Below are 21447 nucleotides of genomic sequence, written 5' to 3' on the forward strand. Positions count from 1 at the left end.
TTCATTGTCTCTCGAGACAGATGGATGCCAACAACATATCCCATCAACCCCAGACTGCATGGCTAATAGTCAAGGAAGATGGGTACTGTAGTCCAACAGTACCTGGAGGGCCAAAGGTTCACCCTCCCTTGGTGTAGACCAGTGTTTCCCAACCTTGGGCCTCCAGCTGTTTTTGGACTACAACTCCCATCATCCCTAGCTAGCAAGACCAGTGGTCAGGGATGATGGGAATTGTAGTTCAAAAACAGCTGGAGGCCCAAGGTTGGGAAACACTGGTGTAGACAACACTTCAACTTTGATGGACCAAGGGTTTGAGACAGACAAAATGAAATCTTCACACAACACATAGTAACACTCTGGATTTCACTCCTACAAAATGTATAGACAAAACTAAATGGTACCCAGGAATCTTGGCTACAGTCACTGAAATTGTCAGTGTTATTTTAAAAAGCCTACGTACAATAGAAAGGATTGTGTATAGATGGAACAGATGAATGCATAAAATATAGAGGTTATTTAATGGTTTGAAGGATTTGAATGTGCATGCATTCTGTAAACTACTTTATTCTGAAGTGGTGTACAACAGAGTCAAACAATAAAATAGTTCACAAAATACATGCATATTAAAATCCATCAAACCATTAAATAAAATTGTCTGTAAAACCACCATCAACCATGCAGCCAAAAGTCCTGTACATCTTTTAAAATTTAGATTTGGAGACCTTTTGGTAACAACCAACAAATCTAATAAATAATAATTTAAGTTTTGCTGTCATGATTCAAGATACTATTTTGTACCAGCTAGATAGTGCACCACACCAACTCATGAATTCCTCATCTGACCTACCAATAGATGTGCTTCATATATTAGTATATATTAGCAAATTCTTTCATTAATCTGTTGCATTTATATACTGCTTAATATTTCAGAAACCTCTAAGCCATGTATGATCTAACCCCACCACCCATAATATATTGTTAAGGCATTAACTCATGAACACAACCTAAAACCAATAAAACAGTAATAGAAAAACACACCAAGCTTTTAAAAGTTAATAAACGTTTTATTAACATTACACATCACAGTGTTTTTCCATATAGCACTTGCTTAAATATATAATGCAAAGAAAAAGGCAAAAATTCATTGCAATCATACCTGAGTACAAAACCTACATATACTATCATTAAACTGTTTAGTCTATATATTTGGTAGTGCTTAAAGCTTGTTGCAGTGTTACAACTGATGACACCAAACATACTAAGCCTTATCAGTGCATAACATTGAGCAGTGCATTCATTCAGTTTTTCCTCCCATCCTGTCCTAAGGACTCAGGCCAAGTCACAATTATTTTAACAAAAGACCAAATAAAAGCAGATTACTTCATTAGATAGAAATAAAAAATATTCCACCTCCTCTTTACCCTTAGTACATAAATCACCATTTAGATCCTGGGAATAGTATTGGCTAACACTATCCAATAACTATTTTCTCATCTATTATATTTTAAGGCATGGTAGAGTGGAAAGGGAGAAGAATCAGCTTTTTAAAAATATCATATTCTGAATAAAGGAAGCATTTCATTTAAACCATGGTGACTAGCTGTGCCTTACTGTATTCTGTAATGTCCTCCCCATATAAAGTGCCTATATAATTCAATTTATAAATCTTGTACAGAATCCAGTACGCCCTCCCAAGTGAGCCAAAAGCACTAATGTGTGCACATGGGAAACAAAACATTTCCTGCTCCACCCGGCTGCTTCATTCACAAGCTGCACTGGAGGGTACTCCAAGTGGCTTTTCAGGGCTTTTCAGGGGCTAGGAGAACCTGCAGCAGGAAGGAGGATGTGAACACACAGAACCTCAAGCCTCTTGGATTTTGGCCAAAGTGCCTTTAAGACCATACAACTATGCACATTTTATATACTGCAGCAATGTAACAGCGCTGGGTTCTTTTTTTATATCTCCCCACCCCCATCAATATCTAAGTCTTTGGGTGATTCATACAAAAAGTTCAGAAAAATACTTTCCAACTCATTAAGGCTAAGCAAATAGAATTCATCTGCAATGCCCAAAATTTCAGCTTCAGATGAATTACTGCAATGATTTGCTGGTGGAAACATTCTGTTATAAATTGTCTGAATCATTGGCTGAAACATGGACCCTTAATTTTAGGCAATACCTTGCTGCCAGGCCATCTGTGTTTAGACTTTAGCAATGTGTAATATATATACAAGACTGGTTCTCTATATAGTAAATACAATAGTCACTCTGATTGAAAAGATACCTCTTGTCAGCAAATTTATAGCAACTTTGAAAAGGAAGTGGGCTGGTGGTGATTATAGTGTTGGGCATTCAATATAGGAAAAAGAAGAGATACCGTTTTTTCTTATTAATACAGCTAGTAATTAAACAACCAAGAGTACAAAATCCAGCAAAAGGGCACCCATGATCTAGAAAGTTTGGAAAATTATGTTTCATGTTACATATTTTCACCCTATTTTGCCTAATCATTTTTATTATAAGAGTGTCATTGACAGATGGTCTTTAGCATGCCCTATAATTAAATATACACCAAATTTAGCAAAGCTTCAACATTGTGAGGTATTCTTTTTTTAGCAGCCACCTAGGCAATAGTGTCTTTTCTGCAACTCTCAAATATCTTAGAGACCAAGTTATGCCTAGCTGGTATTCAGAGTTTCAGCTGCTGTTGAAGATCATGAATCGAGGCAGCCGTGGACTGAAGCTCCTGTGCCACAGTACCTTTATCCAGCAGTTTGATGACTTCAGTCACTCCACTGATTCCAAGCACACAAGGCACACTTAAAAATACTTCAGAGTTTATATTGTAACATCCCTAGAAAAGGCAAAACATAGTATTGGGTATATTAGAATTCCTGGGACCCACAGGTTAATGTTTCCTCTATTCTAAAAAAGCAAAATCAGATCAGCCCTGTGTTTACCTTCACCATCGTTGATATGGAATGTACTTTCCTTTTATCATTCAATATACTGTCTGCCAGATCAGCTATTGACAGACCAACAGACCAGGATTTTTGGCCTCTTCCTTTCAGAACTTCCATGGCTCTATATAAAAGCAAAAGAATTAGGATTTACAATGCACTTTTTAAAGCAAGCAATATGCCCCCTTTATAATCTCCATACATCACACTTGTATATCAACAAGCGTGGTACACATTTTTGTAGTGGCCTTGTTCCCATGTTGTGCTAGCCAAACTGTCTAAATGTGACCAAGCAAGCGTGAGGGTACTTGCAGTAAGAAAATGCAGCTGCTTTGCTCCTCCCATGGTTGTCCTACTTCCACACTAGCTATGCCATGCAAAACCATGGTTTGTTTGGCTTCGTGCTGCATTTGAACCCAGACTCATGGTTTGTCTGCCTCAGACAAAACACAAATGGTAAGCCAAGAACAAACCATCAGAATGCATGTGATGGCTTTCGACCAACTAAATGGTTACATATAGATTACATTTTCATGGCAACAGGTATTGAGCCTAGCAGAGGCTAACTAATTGTTGCTAATTTTATGATTAGCAGCAAAGCATGTGTGAGCAATTTTCGACTCTTGTGTCTGCCCCCTCCCAACATCCTTAGTTATTACTTCAAGGTTTATGAGGTGTTAGCTGTCTAGAGTGGGCTACTTTCTTAGCTACAAGACCCTGAGTAAAGTATTTTAAGAATAGCACTGCTGACAGATAAGACTTCAACTAGAATTTGAGGCCTTTTATACGTAGCCTGTTCAAAACGTGTTCAAGTAAAAATGGGGTTTAATAGGTACGTAATGAAGGCTTCCCTTTCAATATCATGTTACTAGGGTGTAAATTAAAATTCAGAATTAGGCTGCACTCCTGTATCAATTTATATTGGAATAAGTCCCAGTTAACTCAGTGGGACTTACTTCTGATAGTGCTGCCACATGTCTAAGTGTTTTACCTGTTAGCTAAGAGGTGCTGGGCATTTTGATTTGCTATATCTTCATCCTGATGACTTGTCACTGAATTAGAAGCACTCCATGCTGCCACTGAATAGGATAAAATTACAATCAATGTTGTTTTTAAACATTTGCATCTTTATCTCAGGAATAATTTCTCTGTAGAGTGTGTGCTTTCCATTTTGCTTTTAAAGAGACCAATTGTAGGCTTCTGTTCAGAGGAGTACATAACTCACAGATGTACAGAAAACACAGAATGCACAATAACCCAACAGAGAAGACAATGAAACTGCATGAGAAGTCAGTGACAAAGCAACCACCACCGCAATGTAGTGTAAGCATAAAATATAGAATTGGAGAAGCTGTCTCTGGAACAGAACCACAAAACTTCTTGTCTTGGCTATCCATTAAATAAATAACAGTAATTTAAACTGAAATATCTCCATATACAGTACTTCTATTAAAAAATAAAAGAATCATATTGTTTTCTGAAATTATCTCCTGATATAAAGTACACATGTAGTACCCTAAACTGCATAGTAAGCTAAGTAGTAAGTCATCATTTTACCTTTGTTTTCCCCTTGTTCACCAATAATCCAATTATCTTTGCCTCTGATTTGAGCTTTTAATAGGTTTGCAATAATGTATTGGAATCTTGCAGAGTCTAGATTACAACCAATCCCGATAACCCGACTTTTAGGAAATCCACTCATCTTCCATGATACATAGGTCATTATTTCCACTGTACATTTGACAAAAACACATTGAAAAGGGCAAATTAATTTGTATTCAGGTCAAAAAGACATAAAGGTTTCCAATCAAGTTATCATTCATCTCTTTGGCAGTGGGGTTGATTGGATATCAGTAAATTATTCATTTTAAAAACAACAGCAACATCTCCAACAAATATCATGAAGGATGTTTTAGTAAATTTGTAATCTTAACCCCACTTTCCTGGAAGTAAGCCCATTTAATATAACAGTATTTATTTCTGAGGAGACATGGTTTTGACTGTGCATTATTTTGCACAGCTTAAATATAATTAAATATATCACTAAACTTGGTTAACACAATCACACTCTACAACATTTGGTTCTGGTAGAGTGAATTTCTGCTGGTTATTATTCGTTTCCAACAAAACACGATGAGAAGCTTTGATCCTTCAGAATCACTTGTTTCTTCACTGGCACCTCTCAGAATTTATGTCCCAAGAAGCATGACCTACTGATTTTGTGAGACTTTTCCTGGTGCTTTGGGGTTAAGTAATGAGATCAACCATGCCACACCGAAACATGCTTGTATGCAAATATTTGCAATCATAAAACCATAGAACTGTAGAGTTGGAAGTGACCCTGAGGGTCATCTAGTCCAGTGTTTCCCAACCTTGGGCCTCCAGCTGTTTTGGGACTACAACTCCCATCATCCCTAGCTAGCAAGACCAGTGGTCAGGGATGATGGGAATTGTAGTTCAAAAACAGCTGGAGGCCCAAGGTTGGGAAACACTGATCTAGTCAATACCCCCCTGCAAATCTCAACTAAATCATACATTACAGGTGGCCACCCAACCTCTGCTTAAAAACCTCCAAGGAAGGAGAGTCTACCACCTCTCATAGGAGTGTGTTCCACTGTCAGACAGCATTTACTGTCATAAAGGTCTTCCTGATGTTCAGTCGGAATCTCCTTTCTTGAAACTTGAATCATGTGTGTCAAGATATACACAACACACAAAAGGAAACTTTCTGGCCTAGTTTTCTACATTGTCCCAATACTTGACCACAAGATAGCAAACAGAGAACACCCTGAAGCCTCTGTAAAGAAATAGGTTTATTAAGTATTAGAAATTACAAAGCACGTTATATCCAGGGAGCAATAAATCATAAAAAGGTAAGTGCTGCCATACCTGGTTGAGAAGCCACAAGCAGTACACTTTGTTGGCTATAATGTGCTACTGAAGGAATGATGCCTCTGAACAGTTCAACATTGCTCTGTACAACATCCAGATAGGACTGAGCGTTGCCTAAAGAATTCACTGTTAGCACCACCAGCTTTGAGCCTGCTGAGGCGGAAAAATCTAAGAACACAAAGAAAAAATTTCTGCACACGTCAAGGCAAGAGTATAAGACCTATTTCATTATAATTTTTAAGTCCATGAACTGGACAGGTAAACTTTTGTTTTATCTAAAGATACAGGGTTGTATCCAATGCTGTGCATGTGGAGTTCAACTTGCGCAATGGGACTCCCCCTTCCTTTCCTTTCCTCACACGCCCTCAGAATCTGCTCCAAAGGTTTCTCCGACCCAGAGGATGCAAGAGGTGCTGCAGAGGAGAAGACAGGAAAGTTCTAGTGTGCAAGCAGAAGTCTGCTGTGTTAGCAGAACAGAAGCGTTGGATACGACCCATACGAGTGTAAAAGTAAAGGTAAAGGGACCCCTGACCATTAGGTTCAGTCGTGACCGACTCTGGGGTTGCAGCACTCAACTCACTTTACTGGCCGAGGGAGCTGGCGTACAGCTTCCGGGTCATGTGGCCAGTATGACAAAGCCGCTTCTGGGGACCAGAGCAGCGCACGGAAACACCGTTTACCTTCCTGCCGGAGCAGTACCTAGATATCTACGTGCACTTTGACGTGCTTTCAAACTGCTAGGTTGGCAGGAGCAGGGACTGAGCAAAGGGAGCTCACCCCGTAGCGGGGATTCGAACCGCCGACCTTCTGATCGGCAAGTCCTTGGGTCTGTGGTTTAACCCACAGCGCCACCCGCGTCCATACGAGTGTTAAAGGAGTTGCTAATTAAGCACTGTGCCTCAACTTTCTCAGGCATACAGTGTGTGTATACACACACACTCTCTCACACACACATGTATATCTCCTGCCTTTCTTTCATCGTGGAACCCATCTGTACACATGGTCTCCCCATCCAGGCTCTGGCTACACTCAAACTTCCTTAGCTTCATCACATGGGGCCTTCATGTGCTTTCAGACATTATTGCTATGAGTGAAATGTTCTTAGCAACGATTCCAAGAATTACTTAGAAAGTTCATTTGAAGTATACAGTGGGGGGGGACGGGGACCGGGGACCACCACACACATCTCAGAAGCCAACACAATACCTCTGCTGATTTCCACATTAGGCAAGGCAAAGATTTCCAGGTCCATAGCTGCTCCTTTCATTGTACCTTCTGAGCAGTCCAAGACAACCACTCTGTCAGCAACACCCTGGTACAAATTGAAAGCAAAGAAGTAATTATTCAGTGGAGAAAAGATAGAATGGCATTTTGAAAGGGTTTAATACAACTCTGATTTATTTCTTTAAATGCTGACATACAATCCTATTTTCTACACAAGCTGCTGTTCAGCCAACAGCTATTCTCTCCCATCACACCAGTCATCTGTTTGCATCAAGTTGCCACTGCTAGAGAAAATGTGCCTCTGAATCCCAATTGCTGGGAATCAAAAGTGGGAAGAGTGCTGCTCCGCTCCACTCCTGCTTTCAGGTTTCCCATAGTCATTGCATTGGCCACTGTGGGAACAGGATGCCCGGACTAAATGGGCCTTTGGCTTTATCCAGCAGCCAGACTCTCCTGAAGATGGTCAGGCATAATTCGGCAGGCATTAAACATGCACTGAAATCCCTTCCATAGAAATCAGTAGGATGCCTGGATCATGACAAAATACCTGGAGATTCACGAGCAATCTAAACCTCACCAGGGCAGCAGGTGAGTGGCAGATCCATGCTGAAAGCAACTGTGCTAGTAGCTTTCCAGCTGCTTATATTAGTCTATACAGGCTGAATTCTGTTGGTGCTATTGGAAAATACACAATTTAAGACAGCATGTGCCAACTAAAAGCTATGGTTACCATGTGCTGAGAAGTTATGCAAAAAGACCCTCAATGCACAGCCCTTTGCAGGCTTACTCAGAAATACATCCCACTCGGTTCAACAGGCCTGCTCCAAAGTAAATGCATATGGCACCTACTTCTGAATAAAGACACACAAGATGGCACTGCTAATTGCTTAGGCAATCCATCGGTTCCAATCCTAATTTAAACCTACTTCATGGAGAAGAGAGCACTAGTTGTTTTTTCCTAGACATTTTCAAGAATAAGTATTTTATCCCAGTTTGGAATCACTACAGAAGCAATCACAGTGGTCATTTCACGTAAAGTTTATATATACCTTTGCTGAAATAGCCAGTGCACAAGCAAGGCCCAGGTCACCTGCTCCAATCACTGTAACTTTATTAAATCCTCCATCATTTTTCTTCCCCTCTCCCTTGGACTGAATGTTGTCTTCACCTAAAATAACATATAGTCATTAATATAAACAAATGCGCTCAACTTGGGAAGTTGCATGGAAAATGACTGGATCTAATGGAACAAACCAACCAAAAAAGGTTTAACTGGAAACTATGGTGGTCTGTGGAGGACAAGGACATATTGTTCAGCCTTCTTCATATGAATGCTAACTTCAAACCGAAGAAGAGCCCTGTTGGATCAGACCAAAAGTTCAGCCGTTTCTCACAATGGCCAGCCAGATGCTTCAGGGATAATGGGAGGATGACAGCCAACTTTTGCTATTGTTCCTTAATGACTGCCGTTTATCAGTGACTGAATCCGGCATACAGTACAGAACTTGGCTCCTAAACGAAAACCCCAAGCAAATTCCCAAACATGATGCATACCTTCCGTGATTTTTGCAATGTAAGAGAGCAGCTCTGACTGTCTGGCTGCATCTGAAGATGATACTGAGAACAGAGGGAGCTCCTCTTCAAATTTTGCGCTCATTTCCTTTAATAACCCTATGATCATGGATTGCGGCTGAAACATATATAACAACAATTAGCCTCCTCCTCATCTTATTATGATATCCTTTCACATAAGTCTTAAAGCGATTTACAAGCCTCCAACAAGAGCAACTAAAAATAGGTTCCTAAACATCACTAACAAAACATGAAAGGCAGAGACTTAAAACAAAACAGAACGAAAAATCCAGCTGGAAAAGCTTCTTGAAACAAAATGTATTCAGTAGTTTCTGGAAACTACAGGCAGCAGGCACCTGTTGTATCTCAAAATAATAATAATAATAATAATAATAATAATAATAATAATAATAATAATAATTTATACCCCACCCATCTGGCTGAGTTTCCTCAGCCACTCTGGGCAGCTCCCAATCAAGTATTAAAAACAATACAGCATTAAATATTAAAAACTTCCCTTCAGATGTCTTTTACAAATAGGTTAACTGCTTATTTCCTTGACATCTGATGGGAGGACGTTCCACAGGGCGGGCGCCACTACCGAGACGGCCTTCTGTCTGGTTCCACAAAACAGGGGCAGCCACCTTGAAATGTCTGCTCTCAATTACTGTGGGCTTCTGATATTTTAGAGACATCAAGGAGAGACTCTCCCATAAAACACAGCCACCCACTGTGTATGTAAAGGGCAATGTGGTATTTCATGGAACCTGGTCTAAAGCAGTAGAGGAGATTATATGTCAGTACCAGAGTATTTAAAGTGGTCTGGTACCGCAATTTTAGATAACAAACATTCTATGAACAAAAAGGTCTTAAAAGGGGGGGAAAGGGCAGCTCTCCACATGCCTAAATGGACTGAGAATCTGAAGCACTTTATGTACAATTACTGTGCATAGGGCTTATCAAATTTTCCCCTTCCTAGCTACATAAGCCAGTTATCAACTTTTCCCCAGAGAAGCAGAATCAAGATAGGGGCTACACAGAAAGGAGCAGGCCTTTCTTACAGGGATAGAGGATCATGACCCATCCCAGTGGGGAACTCCGAGTGCCTTTTCCTCTGCAAGTGAGATTTTTGCCATTCATTCATAGAAATGAAAATGTAAAGCACTATGTTTGGGGGTGCTGTTAGACAAAACACTGCCCCCTGCTGGTTGGCCATGCCTCTGCTGACAGAGAACCCGCAGGCCATGACTAAAAATACACACAACTTTTGCTAGTCGAATAAAATAGCCTCTACTTTCTCTCACATTGCCTGTGTAGCCTATCTGGCATGATGACAGCTCATGTTAAAAGGCACGTTTTTATACAATTAAGGTACACAATATGGATGACATTAAATTAAGACTAAGACAAACGCTGTAAACCGATTTTAGTAAAGCAATAATACTATTTTACATGACATGCACAGACATTCCTTACATGACTCCAGTTTTGTAGATAGGGCAAGTATATCCTTCCCCGGGCATCTACATGCTTTCCTACAGAAATCCCCATGTTTGCAGTGGGCTTTAAGAAGCAGATTGGAGGAGTAAAAGGATGAGAATCTAAAATCCACAGGAAAATTGGAATGTTGTACGAATTACCTGTCAAAATACAAAACATAAGCAACTATCAACAACCACTGCTTCTTGACTGGTCATGTATACTTCTTAACTTTTACACTCGATATTTAACCCATGGGTGGGCGTATTGTAGGATCTATTGTACTTTGTTTTTCACTAGAACCCCAAAGTCCATGATCTGGAACCATAGGCTGAGAAGGAAAACATATACAGTCCAGGAATTTATTTTAAATGCTAGAACTGAGTTCACAGTCTTTTCACACGGGAAAAATCCACTCCTGGTTTCTGCACAATCTCTCCTTGTTTCAGCAGCCTGAATAATGGAAGCGGGAAGACCTTTTGCGCTTGCTCTTGAACAAGAGTTGCTATTGGACACTCTATTAGAAAGATGTATTTACTTATTTAAAGAATGTATATGCGGCCCATCAATATAAATATTTCCGGGGCAGCTTACAAAAGGTATATTATTGATATCAAGCAGGCGTCGTCACGGTATTCTTTTCAGTGCCTGCTGAAGATGTTCTTATTTAAACAAGATGTTTAGAAAGTTTGTATGAGTTTTAAGTTGTTTTAGTCTATTCTATTGTGGTTTTAAGAGCCACTATTGGTCTTGTCTGCTCAATCCACTGAAACCTGGCTTCGCATGTCCTCACATGGTTTAGCCGGCCAGTCAAAGCTGTTTCCTGGGGTGTAGTTGCTGTCACATGCTGACAGCTTGTAGGAGCCACAGATGAAAGATGAGTAAAGGGTGGGAACCAAAGGTGGACAAACTTCCCCAGAGGGAGCATGATGTGTCACCCACCAGAGGTACTAAAGGTAAAGGTAAAGGTACCCCTGCCCATACGGGCTAGTCTTGCCAGACTCTAGGGTTGTGCGCTCATCTCACTCTATAGGCCGGGAGCCAGCGCTGTCCGCAGACACTTCCGGGTCACGTGGCCAGCGTGACATCGCTGCTCTGGCGAGCCAGAGCCGCACACGGAAACGCCGTTTACCTTCCCACTAGTAAGCGGTCCCTATTTATCTACTTGCACCCGGGGGTGCTTTCGAACTGCTAGGTTGGCAGGCGCTGGGAACGAGCAACGGGAGCGCTCGGTACTACCCCACCCCAAACATCCCATCCCACTTGCAAGTCCCAATGTATTATTAGGTAGCAAACAAAAACATAGTGAACAACTTACCCTGGTATTTCACTGGAACAGTGCCACTACAATTCAAAAGGTCTTTCTGGGAACCATCCTTAAAAGCTAAAGTTCAGAACATTAATTTGTATGCGCGTATAGATTACATTTTTTCAGTAGCAGACAGCACAGTGAGACTGCCCTTCTCACTTGAGCACTCTCTGTTTGCACAGCTGCTGTGTACTGTGACAGAGAGGGGGCAGGCAAGGCACTGCTAAGGTTGGCACGGTGCAAATGCACTGGCGGAGTGTATCCGGCATTCCTGCCAGCAGGTTGGTACTGTGGAGATCTCTGCCCTCCCCCTCTCCATCTCGGTATGCAGCAGGACACAGCCAGAGGGAGCTCATGTAAGTGGCACATCCCCACCATCTTTACATTTTTGTCATTATTTTGTTACCGATAATACTGCTTTATTAACATCTGATATCAGAGCCAGATAACTCATTACTTTAAACATTATACACCACCAGACTTTTTAAAACAACAAAGAAATCATGACAGCAAAATAAAAAGAGCATGTAAAATACAATACAGGCAGAAAGGAAAACAAAACAACTTCATTGGTTTGCTGCTATTTGCTTTATTTTCCTTTCTGGCAGCAAATAGCAGCAAACCAATACAAAGCTCACTCTACCACCCCAAACTTCATAAAGGAGCAACAGTAAAGTGATTACTTAACTCAGGCACCCCCAAACGTGGCCTCCAGCTGTTTTGGGACTACAGCTCCCATCATCCCTGACCACTGGTCCTGTTAGCTAGGGATGATGGGAGTTGTAGTTCCAAAACAGCTGGAGGGCCGAGTTTGGGGATGCCTGACTTAACCGTTGAAGGTTAAAAAATTTACACAAGGTGAAAGCACACTCACTTGGGAGTAAGCCCTACTGAATACTGCGGGCTTACTTTCTAGTAAACATACATAGGATTGTGCTGCAGGTAATATTGTGAATAACGAACATAAGTAACTGGAGTTGAATTCCTTACTTGCATTGACTACTATTCAAACTTTTATATACAAAATGACATTCTCACACAATCATTTTTCCTATGGGCCAAAATAATAGACGTTACTCTTACTGTAGGTATTCATGGCAAATGTGGTGTTTGGGTACGACTCATGTACGCTCTTCAGTTCTTCTATGGTCAGATCTCGGAATTTATACTGCAGAGAGAACAAGGATAATTTTATTATTTTAAGCAATTTTATATTGATGCACCCTGCCTTTAAAACTTGTCATTGTTATTAAGCAATTTAGCTTCACAGCTGAAATTGGAAGTCTAAACCATTGATTCTTCTGAACTGGAAACCTACCGTAATTCGCTTCAGTATCAATACAGCCCATTCCCATGTGAAAGTCATGCTGTGTAGATCTGCACTTATTAGAATGACTGCACCTTCCTTTAATTACACCTTTGTTAGCAGTACCTTTTCGGATGTGCATTGAGTTAAAGCACTATAGATAAAATTCTGCTCACATTTGCTCTTTAAAACACGCACACACCACTTTTAAGTATGTAAAGCAGGGGTGGGGAATCGAATCGGGCCAGATCCAGAATTGGCAAACCCTCCACAGTAAGGTTACCAGACGTCCCCGTTTCCTGGGGACAGTTCCCGGATTTACAAATCAGTCCCCTGACAAAATCCACTAAATTTGACTGAAGTTGAAAAGTGTCCCCGGATTCATTGAAAAACAAATCTGGTAACCTTACTCCACAGGGCTAGTTGAACAGGTAGGAAGAGCTGTCAGTCCACTTGATGTCAGATGACTCTAAGTGCACTCCCAGATCTTCATTGGCAGCCATGGCTTGAATTCACCTTCCAAACATTCTTGCCATCATAATTGCAACACAGATTACACGTATTTAACACACGTATTTAACTGGGCTTCCTTCCGAGCCAACAAACGTAGGATTCTGCTGCTAGAGCAGAGATGGGGAACCTGTGACCCTCCTGAATGACAACTAGGGCTGATGTGCGTTTCTAGAGATCCCTACATCCTGCGTCAAGGAGCAAGTTCTGCATTTCTAGGAGCGCTGCATGCCGAAGCCTGTGCCCTAAATGCACCCTACGATGAGGCCTTGCTTACATCCCTGCCGGCAGCGTTGGGACACATATTTCGGCAGTTTAAAGAGCCACCCTCAGCCACGGCCATGTTGCAACCCTATATAACTTGTGGTGAGCAGGCAGGCAGCTTGCAACAGCGTCTTCACCAGGGACATCCGGAGTGACTCGACGGCAAAGCGGCGCCCATGGGAAGCCGGGGGGGGGGGGGGAGTCGCTCCCTCGGGCCGCCCACCCGGCGCGGAGAGGAGCGCCCGCGCCCGCCCATCCCGCCGCCGCCGGCCTTGCCTTGCTCAGCCACTTCTTCAGCTGCTCCTCGGAGAACTCCATCGCCGGCGGCCCGTGCGAGGAGGAGCAAGCACTGCTTCCTGCTGTTGGCGCGCCTGGAAAGGCGAGCCGGCCGGCCGCGCGGCCTCTCCCAGTTCCTCCTTTTCCCCAGGCCCGCCCCTTGCTTAGGTAAACTGCCTAGGTTTTAACCCAAGGAAGTGGCGGCGCCGCGCCTTGTGGGGAAGCGGGTTGCTTCTCCCGGCGGGGCGCGAGGCCTGCGCTTGAACCCAGGGCCGGATTTAGGTTTGATGAGGCCCTAAGCTACTGAAGGTAATGGGCCCTTTAGATGTCCAGCTGTCCTTTGTCGACAACAAATTGCCGCTGTTTTCTATATGCTATATGGTAATTTATGGACCTAATAGGTATCTAAAGCCGTTTGCACATGTTGTCATGCAACCAGTCCATGCAGAATGTAGGCACCCTGTATATAGACATGAGCAAACCAGTGATATTTTAGGGAGCAGGTGGGGCCCATTACTTACATCATAGGAGCCTACACAACACAAAACACTGATGCTGTATGCAGGTTTTATTTTGTTTTTTTATCTTGTATTAGGAAATGTACATCCAGGTTTTCTTCCTTGAATTTTTTGGGGGGGCCCGAAAAGGTGTTTTTCATTGGCCACGGGAGGCAGTCATGGCCACCAACCTAGATGGCTTTCAGAGAGGATTGGACCAATTCATGGAGGAGAGGGCTGTCACAGAATCGTAGAGTTGGAAGGGACCCCAAGAGCCATCTACCGCAACCCCCCTGCAATGCAGGATTCTTAGCTAAAGCATCCATGACAGATGGCTCTGCTTAAAAACCTCCAAGGAAGGAGAACCCACAACCTCCCTCCAAAGGGAGACAGTTCAGCTGTCGAACAGCTCTTTCCATCGATGGCAATGAGCCATGATGGCTATGCTTTGCCCCTGCAGTTGGGAGGCAGCAAAGCCACATGAGGGAAGAGTTGCTCATGCTCGAATCCTGCTTGCGTGTTTCCCACAGACACCTGGTTGGCCACGATGACAAGAGGATGCTGCAGTATATGGGTCACTGGTCTGATCCAGCAGGCTCTTCTTAGGTCCATATTCCCAGAAATGGCATAGGGCAACTTTTGGGGCAGCAGCCTGGCTTGTTCTTTTGTGAAGCTCTGTGGAAGAAAAATCAAGCCATAATGTTGTGATTAGGGTAAAAGTTAATTCAAGATTCTACTTACTGAAGCAAGACAGTTGCATTGGGGAAGACCCCATCAGCCAGATTCTCTTCTGTGCTGATTGATGTTCTGCTCAGATGTTCTGGAACAGCTTCTATAGGGATGGCTATGTTGCCACAACTTGGTTCATGAGAGACCACAAGAGATTAGCTTTGAAAGGAACACCAGAAACAGCAGTGCTGGTCAAAACCCCATAACCATTCTATACTCCCTTCACCTTTTCACTTTTCAACATCTCACCCTCCTTCATGCTGACTTGCTTTTTTACACTCCAATGGGAGATGTTGTGATAAGATACAAATAGGCTCAGGCCCCAGACCCATACATTCCACTTCCACAGCATGAATGGTGCTATAGTTGGTAAGAAGAGAGAAAATGTTTCACAAAATAGCACAATGACAGCAGCCCCAATAGCAAGCTGCTCTGCTTGTTATGCCCATTGCACCAGCTGGTCCCTGGTGAGGTCTACTTGGTTGGCTTAGGCCTCCAAGGCCCGGGGCAAATGTACCTTGCCGCCCCCTCCCCTCTGCATGGACCTGGTGGCCAATAGGAGAGAAAACTGAAGTTGATTGGCTGACCACTCCCAAGAGGGGAAAACGTTTGGAACCACTAACTTAAGGAAACTTCAGCTTTTAAATTTTGTATCTGATTTGTAACTATTCCCCCCCTCCCTGTAAATGTTGTTTATAAAAACTCCAAACCAAAATGAAATAGTTTATTTAAACAAAAGCTTTTGTAACTCCTGTATCTATCTGAAATGCCTTTGGTTCTATCAGAGAAACTATTTTGCTGATGTCATGCTGGTTGAGTCAATTGTTACATAACAAATGATGTCACAATCTAGTTCACTGCACAGTCTGGCTCATCACAAATAGCCACCAAGAAAGCCAAAGTACTGAGCTGCCTAAAATCAGCTGAAAGGTGATTTTCTTTTGTCCTTAAAAAATTAGCCATATCAAGTCACATTCCGTAAGTGGGAAAACTCTGAGAAATTGTACAATGATTGTTGTTGGTTGGCTGATTTTCCTTTTGGCTTTGCATCTGATGCATAGAGTTCCAAACGCTAAGGTGAGTAAACTTTGAAATACCAGTTGGAAATGCTGCCCTATGTCACCCTAGTTTGCTGTTTGATGCAAAACCAAAGAGTTTGATTCTTACAAACTTAGGATGTGTTCAGTCCACTGTTTTATGTGGTTTTGCACCCAGACAATAGGAAAGCATCCTCATCATGCCAAGGTACTTATCTGTCACCATCAGGACAAATGGCCTCACCCTTTAAATAGAGCTGAGACTTGTGTGCCTTTAGAACATGTGTGCAAACCCATATAAGACACATGACCCCACAGTAAACCATCTGAGGAATTGTGGCAATGAGAATATATGGGGTGCTGTAGTAAGCGAAGAAGTGCCCAAAATAAACCAGGTGTAGCATTGCCCTAAGCATGAAGGAAGGAGATATGCATGAGTCCCAACCTTTATGCAATACTGGTTCCACTAATACTGATGAAAGCATGTTACAGGTGTTGATGGAGACTATTGAAGCTTTTTAAAACTACAACTTTATTGCAGTGGTTCCAAAATACCTATTAATTATTAAGCCTTTCTCTATTTCCAGAAATCTAGGTGAGACACCCCTTATAGTTCAGAAGGATAATAAAAACAATCAATTTTTTATATTGATTATAGTTCAGTAATTCTTTATTGTCACTGATAAGTGTAAACTGTTTAATTATTATTTACTGTTATTTAATGTTACTGTTTACTATTATATTCTAATAGATTATTGAATATTGCTTTATTTGTTTAAAGTTTTTGTGACTTTTTTGTATTGCATCAGATTGTTATTACATGTGTGATCTTTGCTGTTTTGTTGTTTCTTCAGCTTGTAAGCTGCCTTGTGTATAGTCTTATAGAAAGACGGTATACAAATTAAAAATGAAATGAAAAAGAAGCATAATACCTCAGCCTAAAGTACAGAGTTCTTTGTTGCTAAGGTGTACTCAAGATCCAACAGCTTGAGATAGATTACTGGGCCTGTGGATGACAAGTTTCCACTTGTACTTAATATTTCCTCATGAGCTTTCATCATACTCCTTGCTCAGCACTGCTGAGTAGGCATGCCACATTGGGAAAAGACAACATGGTTGTCTGTGGCTGTGTGATTGTGTGGAAGTCTTTTTGGCTGAAGCTATAAAGCTTCCATACAATATTTGTTGTGCACTACAGTCCCAGAGCTGGAGAAGAACTCATGGGGGTTCGAGATATGTGGGAATTCGGAGGAAGGATTCAAAAGACATGAAAATTGGCCAGTTCTGATGCTTTATTAAAGAAAGGTATAGACTTACAGCAAAAAGCAGCCTGCCAGTTCTCCTTGCATCTCGTGCACAACGGACACCACCAGGCAAGAAGATGATGGACTGTCTGCACCCAAGCAAAGATGCACACATTCTTTATACAACAGAACAGCATACGTCGCATGTCCTGTGGAATTGACTCAATCATTAACCTGGGGATTTGTAAACTTTATGAGAATTGTGTGTCTGGTGGTGCAAATGCACAGGGACATCTTCACAGCTTACTTGAACACTGCCACACGACACGCACACTTTGCCCTGTCTCCATCCACTAGCATTTACTGCTTGAGGTGTTTGGTTCACTGTAAGTCCCATTAGCCTTCTGCACCAACCATCAGATCAAATAAGCTCCAACATTCGGCCCAGTCAAAAGAAACACAGATATGGTTTGGGAAAGATGTGCCTGTCCTCGAGTAGTTCAGCAGCCTCTTTGAAACTCAACATCATACTTACCGGTAACTCTAATTACTGAGTAAACTTTAGATGAAGGGGAGAAAGTGCATAGTATAAAAAGACTTGAAAAATATTTCAAATACTGTATGATATTTCGTATTTGTGCACACTCACACCCACAAAATAGGTTAAATCTACTTTTTAATTATTCATGCCCCAGAAAGCTTCCAATTCATCACTTTTCCAACAAAATTGATTTAATGACAACTCACAGGCAGTTTAAACATTGTTCTGTCACTCCCATCCTGCTGTGTTCGTCCCATATGTTGCTCCAGAGTGTCCCTTGTGAAGCCACAGGGGCTTGGGGGGGGGGCAGATAAGCCCTAGGGCATTAGTGAAATTCTACTTGCTCTTCTCAGGTTTCAGCCTACAAATGGCACAGGGCACAGATCAGATTACTGAATGTCTCAGTTTTGATGATTTTTAAAAAGTGTTTCTAGCCCCAATGGTTGCAAAGCTGTTACGCTTGAAAGGTAGTGGTCAGTGCCTGGTGAAATAGAGGTGATCTGCTGAGCATCTAAGCCCTCCCGAAACAAAAATAAAAATGCAAAATAATAAGAATGGCACGAAAAAATTATGCAAATAAGGTCTTATGCATACTTGACCCAATGCATCTAGGTAATTGATTTGCTTCTCATGCAGAATCGCCTAGTGAAGAGGAACAAAACGAAAGCTGAAGGTGTTATCCCTAGACCAGTTTGTACCTGCGTACCTTAAAATCAGCCTCTGAGTCAAGCCTCAACATATGGCCCTTTTTCTCTATGAATGTTGGTTGAAGAGTGAAATGCTTCCCTCCAAACTTTTCAGTAATATTCTGTGTGTTTGGTTACAGGCTGAACCTGCAAAGAACGAAGGTGATAAGCATTAACTGGCATTGTCCTTTAGAGGAACACAACCCAGGACACACTTCCCATCTTCTTTAAGAGCGACAAAGATGTTCCAGTTCAGAAGTTTTAAAGCATCAGCAAGAAAGGAGTTTCAGGAGCTGATGCTTACTGCAGTACTGAAGGCAATGAAGCATATTGTTTCTGTTGTTGGTAACACATAAATTGATTGCACAGCATCATGTTATATGTTTATGACCAAGTTACCCGGACCTTCAAATATGTTACCACGTTTCACGATGCGCAGGGCAAAGTGGATCTCAAGCATTACCTATAAGAGCATATTTGAAATAGATTATGCTTCTGTTTAAGGGACAATCACATAGAACGTTTCGTATCCGATACGATTTCTGATGGACTATGTACTTTTAAAATGGCCTACTACCTGCAGTAGCAAAATTCACTTGGTGTTCACTATTCTGAAAATATAATGGGTGGAAAAAGACATAAAGGTTAATGTCTGCGGAATGATTTATTTAGTCTTTTAATGCAGGTGCCGCCTTTCCCATGAAGATTTGAAGGCATTTCACACAAATGTGAAAGTTAAATACTGTAATAGCAAGCAACAAACTTGTTAATTTTAAAGTTTAAATTTTTTAAAAAGCATGCCTATTTATTGTCTGCTGATTAGCATTCCAAAATAAGCATGGTATAATGAACTATAGCACAGTTATCCTATTCCCATGTAAATAAGCCACACATAAAGGAGTATATAGCCCAGGGGTCAGCAAACTTTTTCAGCAGGGGGCCGGTCCACTGTCTCTCAGACCTTGTGGGGGGCCGGGCTAGATTTTTTTGGGGGTGGGGTGGGGGGAAATGAACGAATTCCTATGCTCCACAAACAGCCCAGAGATGTATTTTAAAGAAAAGCACACATTCTACTCATGTAAAAACACCAGGAAGGCCCTACAAATTACCCAGAGATGCATTTTAAATAAAAGGACACATTCTACTCATGTAAAAACACGCTGATTCCCAGACTGTCCACAGGCCGGATTTAGAAGGCGATTGGGCCAGATCCGACTCCCAGGCCTTAGTTTGCCTACCCATGATATTATAGCCTATAGACTATCAAAGCCTATAGGGAGATGGACTTAAATAAATACTTAACTAATTCCAGAGCTTAAGGTGTTAGCAGAGAACAGTCAAGATTATTGCATCTACACCACCAAAGGTAGTGCTAATTTATATTGGGGAAAATGTTGCAGAGCCGAGTGCTTCTGTTCAGCATTTCAGACACTTCGTTCAATCCATACCACCTGGACTCTGCATTCCATGCCTCCTGAGCATACTCAGTCCTCACTGGGCAAGGCTGTTTGTTTGGTTCATTCCCCATTTTTTGCAAATATTGGTGTAGCCTGGAACCCAAATACCCCATTATCTATAGATGGTGCCATTTTGGTACATAATATCAAATACTTGGGGAACTGGATTCATTATTACTGTCTATGACTCTATGGTGATTGTGTGAGAAAAGGAAGTGTCCATGACAAAACCTTTAATAAGTTTTCTCATTTAATGAAAACGTCATATCAAGTCTTTTTGTTTCTCTTCAATAAAATGTGTCTATTCTGTTATCTTCTTTGGGAACACCCTGCACATCTTCCATGGTCATCCTTTGGGGTGTGAATTTCATCACCCTGAGGCCTGATGGTTGAAAGTATCTAGTTATCTGGAAGTCCAGAGTGTCTTTGCAGATGCCTTTTATGTTTCCTTTGTTTGCTATTCTTAGTTGGACAACTCAACCTCTGAGAATTTCTGCAGACACTGTGGATGTCTAACTCGTTCCGCATCTTAAAGCAATACAGTACTCGCAATACAATACATGCATCTGGCTCTTTAAAATTAGCTTTGTGGCTTAGCTAGAGCAGTGTTTCCCAACCTTTTTTGGGCAAAGGCACACTAGTTTCATGAAAAAAATCTCGAGGCACACCACCATTAGAAAATGTTTAAAAAATTAACTCTGTGCCTATATTGACTACCGTATTTTTCGCCCTATAGGACGCACCGGCCCATAGGACGCACCTAGATTTTGGGGGGGAAATAAAGGGAAAAAAATTATTCCCCCCCCCAAGACGCGGGGCTGGGGCAGGAGAAGCCCGAGCTTCCCCCGACCCCAGCCCCCAGAATGGGAGCCAGAGTGGCTCCCGGAGCTTGCGGGACTGGGGGTGGGGGAAGCCCGAGCTTCCCCCGCCCCCAGCCCCCAGAAAGGGTCCGAGAGCGATGGCAAAGGTGAGCGCACCTTCGCCATCACTCCCAGAGCTTGCGGGGCTGGAGGTGGGGGAAGCCAGAGCTTCCCCCACCCCCAGCCCCCAGAAAGGGTCCGAGAGCGATGGCGAAGGTGAGCGCACCTTTGCCATTGCTCCCGGAGCTTGCAGGAGCTGGGGGTGGTGGAAGCCCGAGCTTCCCCCGCCCCCAGCCGCCAGAGCAGGTCAGAGAGCGATGGCGAAGGTGTGCGCACCTTCGCCATCGCTCTGGGACCTTGCGCGGGCTGGGGGCGGGGGAAGCCGGAGCTTCTCCCGTCCCCAGCCCCCAGAGCGGGGCGGAGAGCGATGGCGAAGGTGTGCGCACCTTCGGCATCGCTCTGGGACCTTGCGCGGGCTGGGGGCGGGGGAAGCCGGAGCTTCTCCCGTCCCCAGCCCCCAGAGCGGGGCGGAGAGCGATGGCGAAGGTGTGCGCACCTTCGGCATCGCTCTGGGACCTTGCGCGGGCTGGGGGCGGGGGAAGC

The 21447-nt window shown here is 42.6% G+C and overlaps 1 protein-coding gene and 1 long non-coding RNA gene across 4 annotated transcripts; one reads left to right on the forward strand and one right to left on the reverse strand.

Annotated features, from left to right (window-relative positions):
• Window positions 1–1043: 1043 nt before the first annotated feature.
• On the reverse strand, window positions 1044–13921 carry UEVLD (UEV and lactate/malate dehyrogenase domains). 3 transcript variants are annotated; one of them, XM_028733057.2, is made up of 12 exons: window positions 13794–13921; window positions 12521–12605; window positions 11447–11512; window positions 10126–10289; window positions 8632–8767; window positions 8127–8245; window positions 7060–7165; window positions 5851–6021; window positions 4519–4692; window positions 3953–4040; window positions 2962–3085; window positions 1044–2855 (listed from the first exon to the last, which is right to left on the reverse strand). In XM_028733057.2, exons 1-12 carry the CDS (start codon window positions 13833–13835, stop codon window positions 2691–2693), a joined length of 1440 nt encoding a protein of 479 aa, XP_028588890.2. In that variant the 5' UTR covers window positions 13836–13921; the 3' UTR covers window positions 1044–2690. The 3 variants fall into 3 exon arrangements, with proteins under 3 accessions (XP_028588890.2, XP_028588880.2, XP_028588897.2); XM_028733047.2 differs by lacking the exon at window positions 13794–13921 and adding an exon at window positions 13531–13668; XM_028733064.2 differs by lacking the exon at window positions 13794–13921 and adding an exon at window positions 13260–13279.
• A 29-nt stretch (window positions 13922–13950) lies between these two features.
• Window positions 13951–20301, forward strand: LOC114598846 (uncharacterized). Its single transcript, XR_003707171.2, has 2 exons — window positions 13951–14102; window positions 18668–20301. It is a non-coding gene; the product is annotated as an uncharacterized LOC114598846 (long non-coding RNA).
• The last annotated feature ends 1146 nt before the right edge of the window (window positions 20302–21447 follow it).

The sequence above is a fragment of the Podarcis muralis genome, chromosome 1 (genome assembly GCF_964188315.1).
Source record: "Podarcis muralis chromosome 1, rPodMur119.hap1.1, whole genome shotgun sequence".
Taxonomy (NCBI): Eukaryota; Metazoa; Chordata; class Lepidosauria; order Squamata; family Lacertidae; genus Podarcis; species Podarcis muralis.